General features: G+C 35.5%; 2 protein-coding genes across 3 annotated transcripts; both read right to left on the bottom strand.

The window, feature by feature from the left end:
- Positions 1–3,059: 3,059 nt before the first annotated feature.
- On the bottom strand, positions 3,060–14,281 carry acer3 (alkaline ceramidase 3). Of its 2 annotated transcripts, XM_048180922.1 has the most exons (11): positions 14,154–14,281; positions 12,930–13,122; positions 10,757–10,867; positions 10,539–10,591; positions 10,298–10,350; positions 9,590–9,671; positions 8,623–8,658; positions 7,193–7,251; positions 6,473–6,574; positions 5,064–5,168; positions 3,060–4,981 (listed from the first exon to the last, which is right to left on the bottom strand). In XM_048180922.1, the coding sequence occupies exons 2-11, from the start codon at positions 13,030–13,032 to the stop codon at positions 4,882–4,884; spliced, it is 804 nt and encodes a 267-aa protein (XP_048036879.1). In that variant the 5' UTR covers positions 13,033–13,122; positions 14,154–14,281; the 3' UTR covers positions 3,060–4,881. The 2 variants fall into 2 exon arrangements, with proteins under 2 accessions (XP_048036879.1, XP_048036880.1); XM_048180923.1 differs by lacking the exons at positions 12,930–13,122; positions 14,154–14,281 and adding an exon at positions 12,414–12,812.
- A 1,222-nt stretch (positions 14,282–15,503) lies between these two features.
- On the bottom strand, positions 15,504–20,667 carry serpinh1a (serpin peptidase inhibitor, clade H (heat shock protein 47), member 1a). The gene is made up of 5 exons (XM_048180921.1): positions 20,459–20,667; positions 18,003–18,605; positions 17,821–17,919; positions 16,432–16,664; positions 15,504–16,344 (listed from the first exon to the last, which is right to left on the bottom strand). The coding sequence occupies exons 1-5, from the start codon at positions 20,526–20,528 to the stop codon at positions 16,042–16,044; spliced, it is 1,308 nt and encodes a 435-aa protein (XP_048036878.1). The 5' UTR covers positions 20,529–20,667; the 3' UTR covers positions 15,504–16,041.
- Between the last annotated feature and the right edge of the window lie 465 nt (positions 20,668–21,132).

Raw genomic sequence — 21,132 nt, 5'->3', positions numbered from 1 at the left:
CCTTTTGGCTTGCCACAAGACTATCGAAAGCCATAAGGGTCCAAATTCGGCACTAAAACCATCTTAAAAGCCATCAAATAAGGCGTTTTGGATGTAAGCGTGATACATCTATAGCGTAATTTTGACCTTTTTGGCTTGCCATATTGTTTGTTGTACTGGCATCTAGCATTTTTAACAGCAAAAATGTGTTCTGTGTGAACTGGCACGAATACAATTGAGGCTAGACACTGTTGCCTTTAGCCTGTATTTCTGATTTTGGAATAGGAAATTGGTTATTTAGATGACTCACATGATATCTCACCAAATTATCTTAACACATCATAAAAACCTGGTAGTGCCCTAGGACAGAGTCATAGCCAAGCCTAGATGCTGTAGAACAATTGTAACTCTTTTAAGCCATAAAGTTCCACCAACGCCATGTGTGCTTGTTTATTAAATACTTTGGTTACTAATCATGTACTCCCAGCTCCAAAATAAGACATTTCACCATAATGTATTTTACAGAATTCTGCTGATTCTCTCTCAAAATTAGCTCAAACATATGAGCAACAGCTGTTTATCAGAAGTGCTTCCACTGATTCAGGATTTCTGGAAATACTGTAAATCAAAAACACCCCCCCTCAAACTTCACTGATTGTCTAATCTCAGCAAAATAATTGAAAACAGCTCATCTATAAATGAGATGGTCATCATCACTTAATTTGCCTATACAGATGCTAGCACCAACACCTCTACATCTGCTATTGTGTAATCAGTTTTAACAATAGTGTTGGTGACACATACAGTAAATCTTGGCGTGACAGTCTGTTGGTTCAGGATGGAGTCAGGGAATTTATTTACAGCATGTTTTTTTCACCTCAGGGATCATTATTCATTCCTAAAATAAATACAGGTATAGGGACTGAGACATATAAAGATTTATCATGTACAGTGTGTGCATGTATGCACATATAAATCTGTATTAAAAGCCACTCAAATACAGATTTACCTAGTGTAATCTGTTCTGATGTGGATAGCTAAATGACAAACAACAGAACCTGAATATACGAGGGGGGAAATGTATATTTTAACTTGTCACTGATGAAGTTTTCACCACTTTCAGACTTTTTTTCAGGTCACTTTAACAGCGTGTGCATAAAAAAAATTATATCAAAAATAAATGTATGATTTAAAATTAATAACATGTCATACTACTGTAACGTGTCAATTATCAATGCATGTTTGGGAACATTTTGGGTCCTTTTTTACCCAGGATGCCTGAAGAACAAGCCTGATGATGTCAAGGAGTTTCCTATTTTGGTAGTCAGAATCACTGTACTCAGCTGAAGATGCACGTTCACCTGAAATCTCTGATGTCATGGAGAATTCCCTGCTTACCTGAGACTCCAGGTTCAAACATGCTTATTTTCCAGGCCAGGAAATGACTCAGTGACAGACAGGTGTGCATGTCAATAGTGTGGAGACAGGGATAGCTACAGGTCAGAGTAATGGGTCTGCTGAAAGAAGGCTTGCCAAAAGGTGAACTCCTACAACAGAAACTAACCCCTACCCCACAGCCCCCGACAGACAGCTGTCGCAACCAATGATAAAGACCTTTTTCCACACCCCAACCTTTGGTCACGTCCATTACTCCAACCTGCAGATACCCACACTTGGAAATGTGTGGAATAAAGTTCACTGTGGTGGCGCCCTCTACTGTTACAACAATGATCTGCAGCCAGTTTTTTTTTTTGTTGTTTTTTTTTGGCCAGGTGTTTTATCATTCCAACCTGAACTCATTAATCGTAGGTATTCATATTTAAAGTGTGATTCTAACACAGACTACATTTTCATATGTTTGCATAAACACTGAACGGATATTATTAACGTGACAGCATTATCGCTTATGAACAGCTTTAGAAACGTGCAAATGTTTACAAATCCATTTATGATAACAAAATTAGGAATTTACCGTATAAATTAAGGAAACAAATCAAGGAATTAAAGGGTTAGTTCACCCAAAAATGAAAATTCTGTCATTAATTACTCACCCTCATGTCATTCCACACCCGTAAGACCTTCATTCATCTTCAGAACACAAATTAGGACATTTTAGTTGAAATCCGATGGCTCAGTGAGGCCTGCATAGGGAGAAATGACATTTCCTCTCTCAAGATCCATAGAGGTACTAAAACATATTTAAATCGGTTGATGCGAGTACAGTGGTTCAATATTAATATTATAAAGCAACGAGAATATTTTTGGTGCGCCAAAAAAAAACAAAATAACGACTTATTTAGTGATGGCCGATTTCAAAACACTGCTTCAGGAAGATTCGGAGCACAAATGAATCAGTGTGTCGAATCATGATTCAGATCGCGTGTCAAACTGCCAACGGCTGAAATCACGTGACTTTGGCACTCCAAACAGCAGATTCGATACACTGATTCATTTGTGCTCCGAATCTTCCTGAAGCAGTGTTTTGAAATCGGCCATCACTAAATAAGTCGTTATTTTGTTTTTTTTGGTGCTCCAAAAATATTCTCGTCGCTTTATAATATTAATATTGAACCACTGTACTCACATGAACATATTTAAATATGTTTTTAGTACCTTTATGGATCTTGAGAGAGGAAGTGTCCATTGCTCCCTATGGAGGCCTCACGGAGCCATCGGATATCAACTAAAATATCTTGTGTTCTGAAGATTAACGAAGGTCTTACGGGTGTGGAACGGCATGAGGGTGAGTAATAAATGACAGAATTTTCATTTTTGGGTGAACTAACCCTTTAAGAATAAAGAATGGTTTTACTGTATTTAATCGATTATGCTACATTAAATTTGTTGAATGAATTATTAAAGAATATCTATATTTAATAGTAATAGCTAGTTAAAACTAATGTCACCATATAATCTGCCTATTATTTTTTATTTTTATTGAGAAATGCTTTAGTTCAGGGTCCCAAAATATTTAGCTAATAGTAAAATGTTACTATGGAATTATAGGCTATTATTTTAAAAATATTTGTTTTTAAAGCTGTACAATACATTTAAAATAAGGTAAAACAATATTAACAATATTGGCAACAGAGATTTTAATGAGAAAAAAAAAAAAACACAACTTACATAAATCATTACACAGGACAATGACCTTTACAGGACAATGCTGGGAAGGTTAGCCACAACATTCCATATTATAACTCACCATTTCAGTCATAAGCAAAATTAGAGGTCCAAAAAATGTAGTGCTTAATATCTAAACAGCTAAATCTGGATTTAAGCACTGTGATAGTGGCAGTAATTTAGCTGTTGCTTGTTCATTTGTACTCTCAAGAGCGAAAATGTTGACCTCTTTATTTTTGTTTAAATTATTATATGTGATGGGATATGTAATTCATAATTATTTGATATAATGGACATCAAGGCAACAAGGAATAAACCACAGTTTAATCTAAGGCATCCTCAGTGGTAGGCCTATACAAACACAACAGCAGCGCTTTATCTGAAACATGTGCCTCACCTCACGTCTCACCGATTATATATGTTTTTTTCTCAACTGTGCTTCACATAGAGATGACTGTGTTCTTAGTGAACCATTAACTTGGCACAATAAACAAATGACGAATCAATATTAATACACGACTTCATTCGTAACCACCCTTCACTGTTCCCTTTTTGACAAGCAAGCACAGCCAGTGGCAGTTCAAGTAGTCAAAATTAGAGATGAGAATACAATGTAGTTTATGAGACATTCATTTTGCTAATGATAGCAAGGTTTTACTTGATTTGAATCAATTTACTCTCGACTGAGTAACAGCAAGTATAACATTTAAGCAGCTAAGTGTTAATTAGCATACATGATGATTCCTTCATAAAATGTTCAACACTTTTTTTTTTAAGCAAAAATGATAATAAATTAAATTCGATTGCATATTGGTCACATGAGGGGCTTGAAATGTTTGAGGGGCAAGCTGGATCAGGCTTAAATGTTTATTTTTACACAGCGGTTAGTTCAGCGACCTCCTTGAATCATCTGTGTTTTGAGTCACTCATTCAATTGATTCGTTCGAAAACTCTGATTCATTCTGGAACAAAAACGCGACTGTCTTTACAAGTGAGTCACTGAATTATTAATTGAACTGATTCATTCAAAAAGACTGGTTCATTCTGGAAGTAAACAAGGGAGTCACTGAATTATTGACTGCAGAGCAGTTTATGACTATTGTTAATCTGTCTTACTGTAATTACAAATATTAATATGTAATATGTGTAACATAGACACAATTAAGTAACATGCTACTGTATCTCTGAAACACAGTAAAATGACCATATTACAGTAAAATGTGCATGTATCTCGTCCCTAAATGCCTTAATGGTTCTTCAGGATGAAGATCTTACTTGTTAACACTCATTCATTTTTCTGATCTGTTTCATTTGACCTTCATAATCTCTAAAATTGTAGAGATAAGTCAAATTTTGCATAATCTCAAGATAGTTACATGAAGTTCAAGTACAAAATATGAATACGTCAAATATGATCCATCAGAGCTATATTATTTTCCCTCATGAAGGCAGAAAGAAATACCAGAACATAATCCTAGTTTTGGCCGCTTCTTTCTCGCTAATTAGACCCTCCGATTTATAGGACAACTTATGTACATGTTACATTGTGCAAAATCACAAGACCACTACAAAACTCTCATCTATCCAATAATAAAGACAAAATCGTTCCTTCGTTTGGCAGCTTTCTCATTAATGCACTTGGCGAACGGAGCAGGAAGGGGAACAGGGGAACCAAACCGACAGCCGCTGGTCACTTCCTGCTGCCGCTGAAGCTCATTGGCTGGACCTCTTTCTGTCTGAGGTCTGCGATTGGTCCATCTTCCTCTTCTCAGGTCCTTTTCAACTCGCCTTCTGAGATTCAATGTGCAGCATCGGCCAAACGCCACATAAAAACTTCACTTTTGGTCTGTGCTTGAGGTAGGTTGACCGAATCTGGAGGCTATGGCAAAAAAATAAAATCATTATAACCATATTTACATGCATCATCCATTCAAACAACTTCATTTCTCTCAGATACGTACCTGAGGAGTATGTGTAAATATGACCCCAGGCCTGTTAGGATGTGCCACCAGGCATGAAGCTGAGTAACCGCCCCAATCACAGGAGGCAGTCGCTGCCGTGTGGCTCTGAATGAAACAATGACAAGTAATCACCTCTTTGGTTCTCATTTTCTGCTGTCATTTTGCTTGGCCAACCACAAAGTTACTCATAATGAACATAGTAGATCTAAGTAATATTCTAAATAATATTAATATATAAAATATTTGATTATTTACTTTAATTTTGCACATTTTTTGTAAATTAAGTAATATTTGATTTTTGTTGACTACATTTTTTGATATTAATGATAAATGATTAAATATAGATTTTTAAATCTACAAAATATTTTTAAAAATATAAAATATGAATATTTACTTTAATTTTGCGCTTTCTTGTAAACTAATTTATTTTTTTGTTGACAAATTACATGCTATTTCAGAATAAAACTGACAAAATATTTTGTCAAAACTCAAAAACTAATATATATATTAGTTTTACACATTTTATGTATTTAGTAAATATAATATTAATTATTACATAGTGATTTTTAAAACTATAAATATATAAAATATTTGAATATTTTGTTTAAAGCTGCAGTCCACGATTTTTCCTTTGTCGCCATCTCTGTTTGAAACCTGCAATTGCAGTCATATGCGGAACAGTTATCTGTAATTATGCATCGGCACAGCTCGTCTTGAAAGTATGACCAATATAAGAATTTTCACTGGAAAATATCATCTGAACAAGTAAGTAACATGTCTGCCAAACCATGCAAATTATTATTACTGTTATATTGTTCTCAAATTGTTATTGTTAACAACATCAGCATTGCGTGACTATGTGTATTTAGTGTGTATTAGTGTTACCTGTAGATTTCAATTTCTGTAGCCACTCCACAGTCCAAAGTCTTTTGCTTTTTGACTACGGGTGAATCTCCAGTTGTCACTGATGATTGTCATTTGGACCTTTCTGGATTACAATCCACCATCAAAATGATAAGTTGAATTATTTCAGCTGCTGTGAGAACAGACTATAAATAATCCGCTACCAGCAGCATCCTCACATGATAAAACCGACTTGCCTGGACTCCTTCTTTCTGTTTACGGACGTGACATAATGACGCACAGAGGAACTGCTGCATGCTTGAATTTCCCGTGGAAATCCACCATGTCGCTCTTATTATAAAACATTATTACAAGCTTACCGTTGTGAATCGAGCTAAGATAATGAGATCGTTTTGAACACTGGCTGGTTATGTACTTGCTGAAAAATGGATTTGATCGATTTGATTGAAAAAGTTACGGACTGCAGCTTTAATTTTGCACTTTCTTGTAAATGAAAATAAATGAATATACTGTTAAATGTAACTGCAATGTAACTGTAGAACTACCTGAGAGAGTCACACAGGATATTATCGATGTTCCATAATACAAATCCCAACAGGAAGACGGTTAATGACGTAAAGCCGAGGGCTCTGAGCCACGGATAGACCCTGCAAAGCACAGACATGATGTTAAAGCATTTACTTCCTTAATACACAATAACAACTTCATAATACAGCAAACTTGCATTCAAGACTGGTATGAAAAGCTCACTTTTCACAATCCAATCAACAGAAGTAAAAATTCCATTCATTTTCTCCATGGGGAATTGATTTTGAACAAGAACTTACCTTGACAGACCAACTGTGAGCTACGGGGTTGTTAAACAAGCCATTTGCTGTTTTTTGTAGTTCTTTCCCTCATTAAAGCCGTTAAGTACACAGTCTTGTACCTTTTTGTCTTTTGTCATTTTTTGCCTCAAATCAAAATGTGTAATGGCTGTTTGGTTTCATTCATGACTAAACACCTTAATGAAGACTTTTTAAAAATCTCTCTGAGAAAAATGAATGGAAAAAATACTTTTGTTTTGGAACCAAGGCTGCTTACAAATTGGGCGGGAAAAGCTTATAATCCATTTCAAAAATTTTATTAACTTAATTTTATTTTTTCAGTGGACTGGAAATGTTAAATTCAGTCCCACCCCTTTTTGTCTTGTTAAATATCCTATTTTACTCATACATCACATTATGGAAGTAAAATGGCCAGCAAATACAGATTCATTCACTCACCATGTGACTATGAAAACTGAGCGAATCACCAAGAAAGCCACTAGTATGGCATACATGACCTGGGGGAAATGATAAAACAGCTGTTAACCTGTATATTTAACATCACCATCTGATATGTAACCAATATGACTGTTTAAATGGTGATTTTTTTTTTAATTTTTTTTTTTATGTGAATGTTTTGTGCCGGCAGTTTTAAAGAATTAGTTCACTTTCAAATGAAAATTAGCCCAGGCTTAGGAGATATCGGAGATATTTTAATAAATATCCTGACGCATCCGAGGTTTATAATGGCAGTGAACAGGGCACAAGAAAGTGCATCCATCCACATCCATCCATCATAAACGTGTACTCCACATGGCTCCGGGGGGTTAATAAAGGCCTTCGGAAGCGAAGTGATGCATTTCGAAAGCGACCGCCTTCCATATTGAAGTTACGAAGAAAGTGTAAACTGGCATCACGTCAGTTACACTTTTTCCTTAAGTTGAATAGGGAAGGCGTAGGATGTAGCATAAGCTTTTACAAGACTTTTACACTTTCTTCATATGTTGAATATGGAAGGCGGTCTGGCGGAAGCTAGATATTTTACTTCATAACTTGTTAAAAACTTGTTAAATAATCATTGCATCGCTTTGCTTCAGAAGGACTTTATTAACCCCCTGGAGCCATGTGGAGTACACGTTTATGATGGATGGATGTGGATGGAAGCAGTTTCTTCAGCTCATATTCGTGACCCCTGTTCACTGCTCGGATGCATCAGGATATTTATTAAAATATATCTGATTGTGTTCATCAGAAAGAAGAAAGTCATGTACACCTAGGATGGCTTGAGGGTGAGTAAAGCTTAGGCATATTTTCATTTGAAAGTGAACTAATCCTTTAAACAAAAGTCATTACAGCAGCGTGTTTACAGAAGCTCAAGTACCATTCAATACCCTGAGCATGATTAAAGCCACACCTAACTGTCATGCCCTTAAACAACAGAAGCAGACAACAAACACTGCCTGCAGAAGAGTTGTTTTGACAGGCATGCTCTCAAAGAAACCTGACATGGTCAAGTAGGATAACCCAAACTAAAGAGGTTCTTAAAGGGATAGTTCATGAAAATTCTGTCATCATTTATTCACCCACAAGTTGTTCCAAACCTGTATGAATTTCTTTCTTCTGCTGAACACAAATGAAGATATTTTGAAGAATGTCGGTAATCAAACAGTTGATGGACCCCATTGACTTCCATAGTATTTTTTTTTCTATACTATGGAAGTCAATGGGGCCCATCAACTGTTTGGAAACCCATATTCTTCAAAATATCTTCTTTTGTGTTCAGCAGAAGCAAGAAATTCATACAGGTTTGGAACAACTTGTTTGGGTGTTAAAATGATGACAGAATTTTCATTTTGAACTATCCCTTTAATATGAGAATCAGGCCTCACCTGATGAAAGACAGGCTCTTTCCATATCAGATAAACCTGCAAAAGACAAATGAAATAAGAAATAGTAATTAAAAATATAAATAAATATATACATATGGGGTCTGAGACTGTTTTGACAATCTGGGGATTTATTCATTTAAAACAAGGGTATAAACAATGATGTACAGTTTTTTTTTTTTTTTTTTTTTTTTTTCCCAGTTCAAACTATGTTAATAACTTTAGTAATGCTTCACTTAAAGCCTATTTATATAATGAATTATAAAATAATTTTTAATGCATTAATTATGCATTGTAATGCACATTATAATGCATTGTATGATCTCATGAATAACTGTTATACATTATAATACTTAAGAGATAATACATTATGATGTACATTATAAGTACCTATATAATTATAATGCATTATACTAAAGTCCCTTTAAGACAAGTCATTTCACTCGACGACCATCTTTGAAACGCCTCTCGGGCAGCTATTTCAGTCATGCTAGTGTAGCTCCTATCTCTTTTAATGGGGTAATATCAAATTCTCCAAAGCTTGTTTCCAAGCTTACGATTAAATTTCATTTGAAATCACCAATGAAATCAACTGTTCTAAATGCTCAAATCATGATAAAAAAAGAGCATATTTCAGGCTGGACCAGCCAATGTGTGCATCTCAGAACATTGCCTGTTTCAATAGCAACCAGATCTTCTAACGGCAGCTTGCAGTGACGCAATGACTTGGTTCTTTTATTAAGAAGGCGGGACTTATTCCACCATGTTGCATGTTGCACTTTCTCCCATTCATAGTAATGTGAGTGCACCGTCTTTGTATATCTAAAGTCTTTGATTATACATATAGTTTTTAAGTAAAGTGTTATCATCATGCCATTTGAAATAAAAAAGTTTTTTTTTTTTTTTGCTTTTGGGCCCTACTGTACTGTATATTTTTTTAGAAAATGTAAAAGAGCACAGAAAAACTTACCACACTAACAGTAATACTGAAGGTCAGCAAAAGTGCAATTGAGACATAGTTAACAGCACGCTCTTGCTTGAAGCACTCGTATCTGTAATGTAAGTAATATATTCAGTATGTATGTAATGTATTCAGATCAGCCACAGAAAAAACTCAGAGGAAAAGCATCCACAATAAATTACCTACAATCATACACTATCATTCAAAGTTCAAAAGTTTGGGGTCAGTATGTTTTTTTTTTTGTTTGTTTTTTAAGAAATCAAAACTTTTATTCAAGGACATATTAAATTGATCAAAAGTGACAATAAATACATTTATTATGTTACAAAAGTTTCTACTTCATATAATGATAAGAAGAAATGTTTCATAAGCAGCAAATCGGCATATTAGAATGATTTCTGAAGGATCATGTAACAGAAAAATGGAGCATTGATGCTGAAAATTCAGCTTTGCCATCACAGGAATAAATTACATTTTAAAATATATGAAAATAGAAAACAGTTATTATACAATATTACTGTTCCTACTATATATAATCAAATAAATGCAGCCTTGGTGAGCATAAAAGGCTTCTTTCAAATCCAAAAAAGCTTAATGATAACAAACATTTTCTGTCAAATACAACATCTGATCCTCATTAAGCTCAAGAAAAGCATTCAGAGGTCAAAGTTGAAAGCAGACTGTGTGACTTTGCAGGTGTAAGAAAGGTCAACTTACAGACAGTAGACAAAGACGCAGCAGCTGTAGATCATCGGCAGCTCATCCAGTAACTAAAAGCAAAAACAATGCAGAGACTGACAGCTTTTGTGTGTCACTTGTGAATTACTGCTATTGCTTTGGGCATGTACCGTTAGAGAAGCAGCTTTGTGGCTACGAAAATGAAAGTGAAATAAGCTTTTCATGTGCTTGGGAACAAAATGCACACTTTGAAAGGCTGAAGAAGAGAACTCAAGCTTACCTGCATTTCATACTGTAGTGTCATGTGAAAGCTCCATGAACCAATGCCCACGGCTGTGACGAAAAGAGCGACAATATAAAAACAGAACTTTTTATCTCTATTTGTTTACAAAACACATCTGGGGGAAAGGTCACTCCTTTCCAAAAACTGAGATTTTTGTGTGTATATATATATATATATATATATATAAATAATGTGAATGATGGATCAGTTCGTACCAGCGAGTCCTAAAAATGACCACACATAGCGTATTTCCAAACCATCTTTACACGTCTGAATGGCTCCATAAATGGGAGGTAGGATCATTATCAGGTTACTGACGGTATTCCCTGGAGAAAGTAAAAAAAACAATGTTTTCATGTTAATGAATGTAAATATTAAAGTCACCATGTAATCACAATTAACATTTCTTATTTTTTTATGGAATATAGCAGTAGCCTATTTGTTATAAATTATTTATCTGGGCACATAATTAATTTTTTAATCATTCCTCTCCCTCTTGCAGCTCTTCTCTGATGACACGTTTACTGGTGTGAGGGCGGGACAACCTGTCACTCACATGAGATCGACCCATAGCAAGCCACAACCAATCCAATCAATTCCCGACAGTCAAAATCAAGCCCCGCCCTACATATTTTCTTGTTCGAGAAGTCACTTCACTTGGATACACATCACAATAGGGAAGAAAAGACTATCACAACTTCCATTTCATCCCGACTTTAGGCCCTATTTGAGTTAGTCAATAAACAATAACAGCAAAAACTGCAGCAATCTTCCACTTGAATTGATGTGAATAATAGTTGAGTGAACTTCATCCAAACTGGCCTCTTAGCACTACCAGCAGCTGGCAGACTGCTATTGTGCCTCTTTGCTGAGTCCAAGAAAACTAAACCTATGTTCGAAAGAACTAACATAGTTTATACAGGCCTATTGTTTCATTAGATATACAGCTCATCATACCGAACATGGCACATTCCTTCACAAGAGAACAGGTTTCCGCTGGACACTAAAGACCTCTCTGATCTCCACAGCACTGAAATTCACGCTGGTTCTAGCAAGCGTTTAAAACTTATGTTTAAGATATGACTGTGTGTTGTAAAGTACAACTCAAATAATCAGACTAACCAAAAAACCCATAGTGAATTGCCGAGGGAATTCAAGCTCTATTAGTATTCGTGTGTGTTAATGCGTTAACTGTCACTTTGTGCCCTTTGAGCATTTTATCAAAGTGACCTGAAACGTACTTAAGCAAACAACATAAAGATCTAATCAATGGCTACATACATTGCGTCCTTCCATACTTTCATATCCGGGATATAATCAGCAGTCAAGAAAAGTTAGCATCAAAGCAATCAGAAATCTAGGTAGAACTTCTCCAGTTAAATCTCTGTAGCCATGGTGAAAGTAATGGTTTATTAGCTTTACTAGTTTTCTGTTTGGAAATATACAAATAAGTGTATTATACTTACAAAAAATAGTGATGGTAATAAATGGTACTTCCAGCTGATCTGACTGGAAAACCAACAACATTTACATTTAATCATTTAGCAGACTACTAGACCAGCAAATCCTCTTAGTCTGGTTTAATGTTGTTGTTTTTATTTCAGCAGTGACCAAAAAAACCCAAATTTATTACCTATAAGTAGTATTATTAAGTGCACTAATAACTCGTATGCATGTTTACAGTAAAAGTTATGTTGTTGTTTACACTAATAGTTCTACATTCAACTGACTGATTTTCAGTCTAGCAGCACTCGAGTCACTTCTCACATTTTGATACTTGAAGCCAGTTTATAATTAAAGCAAACTAAATAACGTTTTAACATAAGAAAACATCTTCGTGGTGGGAAATAAAGAATTTTTTTCTATTCATACTCGCTGAAAATCCGTATAGTCGGCACAAGCTCTTCCCCAAATGTCGCCACACACTGGGTTTCATTCATTCTCTTCCCGGTCATTTGTATGATTTTCCTATGTGTTCTTGGGCTTTCTGATACGAGTTCAATGCGGACAGAGGGTCGCTGGCCTCGGCTGCTTAGTTACGAATCCTACTATGGCAAATGCTTATGAATTTTAATTAGGTTACGCTGACGTTGAAACGCAACTTCGCTATGAACAAGGCTTGGCTTTTTAATATTAATTACGTTATTTTGACGTTACTTCAAAACCTTCCAATGGAAATAACTGATTCATAAATATTAATTAGGCCGTGCTGACGATGCGTCGTAAGCGTCCAATAGCGTATACTTGCCTCATGAATATTAAAAATAACGACTTCTCATAGTAGGATTCGACAATATTCCTCTCACCGTTTTAACATCCGTGTTTACCGCTCTAAACAACCGTAAACCGTGTGTCCCGAACACAAGCTTTGCATTTAAACGTACTTACAGAATTCTGCGATGTAATACGAGACCACATAATTCTCCTCGCACCAGTCGAGAGTTGAGGTCGGTGTTCCCCAGTAGCCCGGCCTGTCCGCCGCCGGAGCCATGATGAGAGAGAGATCAGATAGGTCGGACGGGCGGAGGGAGGAGTTGCTTGTACGGTAACGGATTCAGCGCTCCATCCAATCTGAAGGGGCCTACGTGTGATAACAGTTGCACTGTAAACAATAGCCTTCTGTAACTCAATACAACGAAGTGCTCGTTGTTCTAATCTAGTACACTTTGAAAGGACAGTGTAGCCTACTAGCTATTATATACGCACAAAAATGCATACACATATATTATATTAGCTTAAAAGATCACATTATACTTTGATTAATTGTAATGTACATGTGTTCATGAACTATTTATCTCTGAATAATTATATAATTTGTGATGACATATTAATGAAAAATAAATGGTTGCTATATTTCATTAATATCTCTGTAACAAACAAACCAACAAATAACTTAACACACACTCTCATAGTGTTTAACATTTTACCATAGCAGGTGAACTGAGAAACTGTGCTGATTACACATAATTCATATTGGCTGTAAATTTATTTCGCATTATTTTTTTGTTCAAATATTTTGTTAACATATAATGTTAATGTTAATAATAATGTTAATAACATATAATGTTCCATTTGTTTACAATATTTGACTATATTAGTTAACATTAACTAACAATTAAAAATGCTTAAAGCATTTATTAATCTGAGTTAATGTTATTTTCAAAATTTAGCTACTAATGCATTATTAAAAACAAAAGTTGTGTCTGTTAATATTATTTAACAGACCTGCATGAGCTAACAATGAGCCAAAGATTAATAAATGCAGTAACAAATGTATTGCATATTATTAGTAAATGTTAGTTTATGCATTTACTAATGTTAACTAATGGGGCCTTATTGTAATTTTTATTAGAAATAGTTTGTCCATCATGGGATTTTTTATTTTTATTTTTTTGCTATTTTTTCTTGAATATTGGGATTATAGCGATTATTTAGCTGTTTCCCCTTAAAAATTAGACTGTATTTTTTCCCTTTTTTACCCACAGTGCAATTTTTCACCAGGACATGTACTCTTTTTTTTGTCGGTTGAAGGTAAAACATACTCGTGCACAGTTGAACCCATTCTCCTCTGATCAGATAACAGAGTTTACACATGTGAGAATACAGACAAACCTGTTTCTTTTGAATAGTCAGTCTCTCCACGGACTTGATGGAGTAACGATAAACAACTTTCTTTCTACAGCGGAACAGATTCTCTTTCTAACCAGATGCATCCAGATCACGCGTATTTTTGCTGCTTCACATGCCATTATTAGTGAGCGTTGATGTAATTTCAGTGAATCGCGCTAGATGTCGCCAAAGCTTTGTGCAGACAAAAATAGAAACCTTTGGTTTCAAACAGTACTGTACTAAATTGTGACGTGGCCTTATTTCATTGCAGACGGCATATGTATAATTCAGAAAGTGCCATCGTGTTGTTTTTTCAGACATAAAAAATAGCTATGTTTTACTTTTAATCAAATTTTGTGTAAAAACAAACGAACAATGAGTTAAGAAAGAGCTGTTAAAAATGGCTGACTTCATATAAGTCATTCTCGAGTACTTATTTTGAATAAGCACCACTAAAAAGTACATTCTATATATACACATGTGTGTAATATGAATGTTATCCAGATGTCTACATGCACTATGTTGTCATTGTCTACCACAAATTCTCTCCTGTGGCCTTATGGGATAGTAAAGTGTCAGAATCTTGCCGGAAGAAGTAGGTCATCTAGGTACTTTTTGCCTATTCTTATAAGTAGCCTACTGTGAATTCGGACATACTATTCTAGTCACATACTGTTTTTCGCCTACTATATAGTAGGGAAGTATGATTTTGGATGCAGCCAATATTTCTAATTCATTCATCACACATGAAATTGAAAGTCAGGTCAAGCGCAGCGTATTATTAGATATAGTATTCCACACAGTAAGTATACTTCATATTTTGGCAAATGGCACTAAAATCTGCATACTGCGCACTTACTGTATACTTCAGAAATAGTAAGTGTAGTCTGCAGTTCCGACCATAACCACAAACCTTACTTTGACCTTAAAAGAAGTACAGCATAAAAACTCACACACGTTCTCAGTGATGCTGATTTTATTGAAAAATCAAGGAACAATCCAACATTTCAGACAACCTGTTTTGGCACAATGTAAATACAAACTTTAAAGGGATAGTTAACCCAAAAATGAAAATTCAGTCATCATTTAATCACCCTCAAGTTGTTCCAAACCTTCTGCTGAACACAAAAGAAGATATTTTGAAGAATATGGGTAACCAAACAAATAGTTGATGGACCCCATTGACTTCCATATGGGGAAAAAAAAAATAAAAAATACTATGGAAGTCAATGGGGCTGTGTGATTACTGCCATTCTTCAAAATATCTTCTTTTGTGTTCAACAGAAGAAAGAAACTTGGAACAACTTAAAGGGTGAGTAAATGATGATAAAATGTTCATTTTTGGGTTAACTATCCCTTTAACATGGTACAGACATGGGCTCATATCACACGCTGTCTAGTGCAGACGCAGTATTCAGTGCAGACACAAGTGTGCACTTCTGAGAGGAATGTTTCAGCATGGAGTGGTGAAATTTCAGGCACTATGTGCAACAAAATCCACAGACTTTTTGGGAAATCAAACACTCGGCATAGTGAGTTATTCACTCAAGCCATCGAAATGCAAATAAAGAAGAGGAACCCCTGAGCAAAAATGCTGTTCGTGTGGATCTAAAGCAAATTTCAATAGAGATCATACTTAATATAAGCATGCTGCGCTTCTCAGAAACCGATTCAGGTGTGAATTTACGATACTTTGTCTAGTACACTTGCGTTGTTTATAACATAAAACATTATGAGGCACCTAAAGATCAATTTTCAAAGTAAACGTAACGGATAGCACATGGTGGTCCACTGATCTAATGGAACGAACTCAGGTGTACCATTTACACACATCCACAAATCTGCTCACACACACACACACATTACATACACTCACATTTAAATTAACAACCTACAATTCATCTCTCATTTTATCACCCTTTGGTCGGACCAGCCTGCCCATGAAAAGAATGGAATTTGTCTTGTTGTCCTTCACCAAGAAGATGAAGGGATGGTCAGCGTAGAAGAGTTTGGGGTTTTTGAGCTTGTCTGTACCAAAGATGCTCGTATCGGGTGGATTTCCCTCTGTGTCCCACTCCATGGCGGAGGCGTGGAAGACATTGGACAGGTAGAGGTCTTTTTTCCCTGAGATGTTAGACAGATCTGCTTTGGTCTTGTCCACGGCTTCGGTCAGACCCAGCTCAGCAAGATGTTTCTGCAAGAACGCGTGGTGTTATATAAGTAACTGAATTCACAGGTGAGTTTATCACAAACACTTGCTGAAATTGCAGACTGTTCATACCTGCAGGTTGTGACTGACTTCCATGCTGACCTTTGGCAACGACACCGCAACCGCCCTCTGTTCCATCTTACCGATCCAGGTGTTCAGTTGTTGACGTGTCAACAGTTTCTCCACTCTCTCCAGGGCTTCTACGTGGTACGGCATGATAAACACCACAGATGACATCTTATGGGCCAGCGGCATGTCCAGAACTAAAACCTTGTTGGTTGTGTCGTCAAAGAAGCCATAAATGCCTGAAAGACAGCATAAACGTATGATGTAAACGTGCAAGGGCAAATGATGAAAGCCTGAAATTTCCTGTCAAATCAAACAGCAGTTTTGGATATTAATGATTGGCTTACTGTAGTGACTGAAAGTAAGTGAGTTTTGGGAAAAAAAAAATTTTTTTAATGTACTGGCCAGTAATCTTACTGAAAAAATGCTTAATGAAAGTTTTTTTTAATTAAACTATATATATATATATATATATATATATATATAGTTAAAATATATAGTTAAAATATTATTGAGGAAATTTTAAATATTTTATGTTTACTAAAATAAAAAATTAACTAAAACTATTTATTATACAGTAATTACACACAGTATATACTTTTTCAGTCAAATAAACTGGCCAAAATGAAAGAATATGACATGATAAAATATTGAATAAACTTAAGGGATATTTTTGTTAAACACAAAAAATATATTTTTTTACATTCTATTATCTTTCTTAGTTGATAAGCAATTTAACTAAAGTTTTTAAGATTAAACTAAATACTAAAATGTTTTATATAATATATAAATATATCAATATTAATTTTATAATATATTTTAAAAAATCAACATTTAACAATAAAGATTGATATATTGCTTTAATATATTAAATATTTTTCTAAACTACAATGTTATTTTTATTGACTAAATTTACATGCCATTTTATAGAGATACATTTACTAAAATTAAACAATATGTCATGACAAAATAATGACTAAATTTAATGGATATTTGTCAAAACAAAAACTAATATATATTAATTTTATAACAACTTTAAATGTTGATATATTTTAATGTATTTAATTACAAATTAATTATATATTGATATATTTTTTAAATATCGGAAAAAAATTATATAACATATTTGAATATTTAGTTTAATTTTGCACTTTCTTGTAACCTTTGTTGATGAAAATTACGTGATTTTATTGACTAAAATTGAAGAATATGAAGTGACTAAATAAAGAATATTTCCATCAAAACAAAAACTATGACAAAAACAAAAATTGTATAAAAATGAACCAGTACAGTAGTATTGTACAATAATTAATTCTCAGTAATGTACTTTAAACCACTAAGTTTTGTGTCTCATTTTGTGTTTCAGGATCACATCTGCTTTAACCACGGCCTCACCTGTGCGATGCATCATGGGTACAGAGACGGTGTAGGAGCGGTGCACTAAGAAACCACGATTGTCTACCATCTTGTGATGGAACTGCTCATCCCAGTGTGCTGGAAACAAAACAGAGTCTCATTTTAGCTTCTAAAGAATCTACAAATTGCTTCTCATTCTAACAGTGATCAAGAAGACTTACGTTTATAAAACATGGCATTGATGATCATGGCTCCATCTGTCTTCTCCACATCTTTGGTCACCTCGGGCAGCTTTCCATCGGTGGACTTCGATGCCCATTCGTTGATGGCTTTCACCGCGCTGCGCTTGTCACGGAAGTTTATTTTGGAGTGCTCGTAGTTATAATGCTTCTTGCTGCTCTTCAGAAAGTCGTCAACGAAGCTAACAGAGCTGGGCCCATAGAAACGGTTGCTGATCTTCCAGGTGACGTTGCGTGCCGTTGAGTTACTGACCTCGGTGAGAAGCTCAGAGAGCCCAGAGTGTAGCTGCTCATCCTTCACCGTAGTGGCGCTCAGGACGGTTTTGACCTGAGAAGCAGTGTTGGATTTCCCTCCAAGAGCCACCAAACCCAGTGAGGAGGCCACTACCACAGGAGAAATCAAGATGTTCTCGACGTCCTTCTCCTTGGCCATGTTCTGGTACAGGTTGAAGGCAAAAGTGGCGCTGTTGTCTGCCAACATGGTGGCATGGCTGCTGAGGGTCTTGTCTGCACTCACAGTGGTGAATAGGCACAGGAGAACCACGCTTGACACCAACATGATTTTAGAGGTGGTAAGTTTACAGCCTGTAAGGGTAGCAAACAACTAGTTAGTGAGATGAAAAGTTCATTTTATATAGATATGAGATGATTTTCTTTATACAACAGTTCTTTCTGATTCTCGAATCTGATTGGCTGAGAGCCGTCTGTTATTCAGTATCAGCACTGAAACCGTTTCACCATTTTATATCGCTCCACTTGTACCAAATTGAAAGGGACTGGTTGTAAACAAGGAAGTTGATTTATCGCTGTAATGGGAAATCCCCTGAACTTTAAAAAGCACAAAGATATCGCTATCCTCAGCGGACATTCAAACTGATTTTGGATGTAATATTATGGACATCGACCTGAAGAATGAATGCTATATTAGATGCAGGTAATCGGAGTAATGGAGGCTTGGGCTCAACTGTTAAACTGTCAACTTGAGATTTGAAACCGTGGTGGAAGGAAGTAGTGCTGCACAAAAGAGGGTTTTCTAAAGACACTCGGTTGTTGTTGTTTCTTATTTATTTACTCAGTTGTGCCATCGAACTCTTGTATAAATGCAATATCACACTTGTAGCTGTGCGATATGGCTGTAAATCAGCACGCTGTGATTATATCGCAAGGCTACGAGTGTGATTTTGCTCATATATGGGTAGAGATGTGGACTGCTCTAGTTCCTGACCACAGAACTGAGAGTAGTGCCAAGATTAAAGCTGTAATTTACATAGACTTAATGACAGGCCTGCTATGCTAAAGAAAGTCCAGCAAACATTTAAGGCAGAAATATTACATAACTGCCACATGCACCGTTGTAACCTCACTAGGCTCTCTGAAGCTCGAAGATCCTTCATCACAACATGTTTTTGCTTATAGATGAGAAATATTCCTTGGGGAACATGAAAGAAGATATTTTGAAGAATGTTTACTGTTCAACAGTAAGATTTTTTTTATGTTTTTGAAGACGTCTCTTATTCTCACCAAGAATTCTTGATCAAAAATACAGTTAAACTGTGAAAATTATTACAATTTCAAACTAACTGTTTTATATATTAATATATTTTAAAATATAATTTATTCCTGTCATAACAAAGCTGAATTTTCAGCATCATTACTCCAGTCTACAGTGTCATGTGATCCTTCAGAAACCATTCTGAAATGCTGATTTGGTGCTTAAGAAACATTTATTATTATTTTCAATGTTGAAAACAGCTGTTCTGCTTAATATAGCTTTTATTTTAAATATAAATCTTTTGTAACATTATAAACATCTTTAATGTCACTTTTGCTGAATAAAAGTATTTTTTTTTCTTTCAAAAAGTTTTGAACGGTCATGTATAATATCACATGTACCCAGGATGCAAATATATATTCATGGGGAAAAAAGCTGTAACAGCCACATATACAGATTGCATGGCTCCCGGAGTCATCTTACACTGGATAACCGTTATCCAATCAGCACTGCCAGGATGGCAGGAAGTTCCACTAGTGTGGGAACATCAGACTTCAGACATGTTATAGTTTGTGCAGCTTTCCCCACCCTTCTACCAAATGAACAGCCCAAAATGTTGCCTTCAGCTATGCAAAATGCACCAAAATGGACTTTTGTTATGTTTATATGGGCGAGTCAGAGCTTGAAGCAGCAAGTTGAGACATACACAAAAAGCCTTTAGAATCACTACACAAAAACAGTAAATCAGATCACTTAGCTGCTTATGAACACTTTATCTTTGAGGAAAACTATAAAAGTCTCATGCAAACATTTATTTTACATTTCAGCATTTTGAATGAATTCCGTTAGGATTCCATTATGAAATACTGCACATTTTTTAAATTTTTTTATGCTGTTGATGAAGCCTGAAAATGTTTTCACAGCTGTAATGGCATCTATTACTCACCTCTCAGAGCTTCCGAAAACTTCTGCAACCTCTCGGATCTGTTGGCTTCCCCTGACATCAAATCCTTCATGCAGACTTTATAGTCTGGAAAAGAAACTTCTGGAAGTTGAGAAAGGAGTATAATAATGGTTCCCGTGTTCTATGAGACCTCCCCCAGATCCAGTTACTGTGGGAACTGGACTCTCTCCTCAAGGTCCTAAAGGCAGCAGGAACTGACCCTTTTCCTGCTCACACAATGACTATAAAGTGCTTTTTCATGCAAGGAAAATGGTGAACATGAGAAAAGGGGCAGATTAACTGATTATACTATATAAAAAAATACTCTAACAAGAAGCAAAATGTAATTTAGTCTAAAATATGGTGATACTTTTTTTTTTTTAGTATTTGTATTTAATTGGTAAGGAGAGTTTAACATTTATATTATAAAAGTAACTGTAAAAAGACGTTTCATCTGTGAGGTTAAGACAAGAGGTTATTCTACTTCCACCCCCACCCTGTCCGTCTCTCCTCCCTCTCTCTCTTCTGTGTGCCACGTTAGTACTGGATCGTGTCTAGGCCTGCACCGGACAGCAGACAAAACAGGACAGAGATTTTATCTCGCTTTGGGTGTGAAGCATGCTTTATAGTTCATATTTGTGCCCATTTAAGAAAACAACATCTATTTTAAAATGTTC

The sequence above is a fragment of the Megalobrama amblycephala genome, linkage group LG2 (genome assembly GCF_018812025.1).
Source record: "Megalobrama amblycephala isolate DHTTF-2021 linkage group LG2, ASM1881202v1, whole genome shotgun sequence".
Classification (NCBI taxonomy): domain Eukaryota; kingdom Metazoa; phylum Chordata; class Actinopteri; order Cypriniformes; family Xenocyprididae; genus Megalobrama; species Megalobrama amblycephala.
This window is presented reverse-complemented; position numbering and strand designations above follow the sequence as displayed.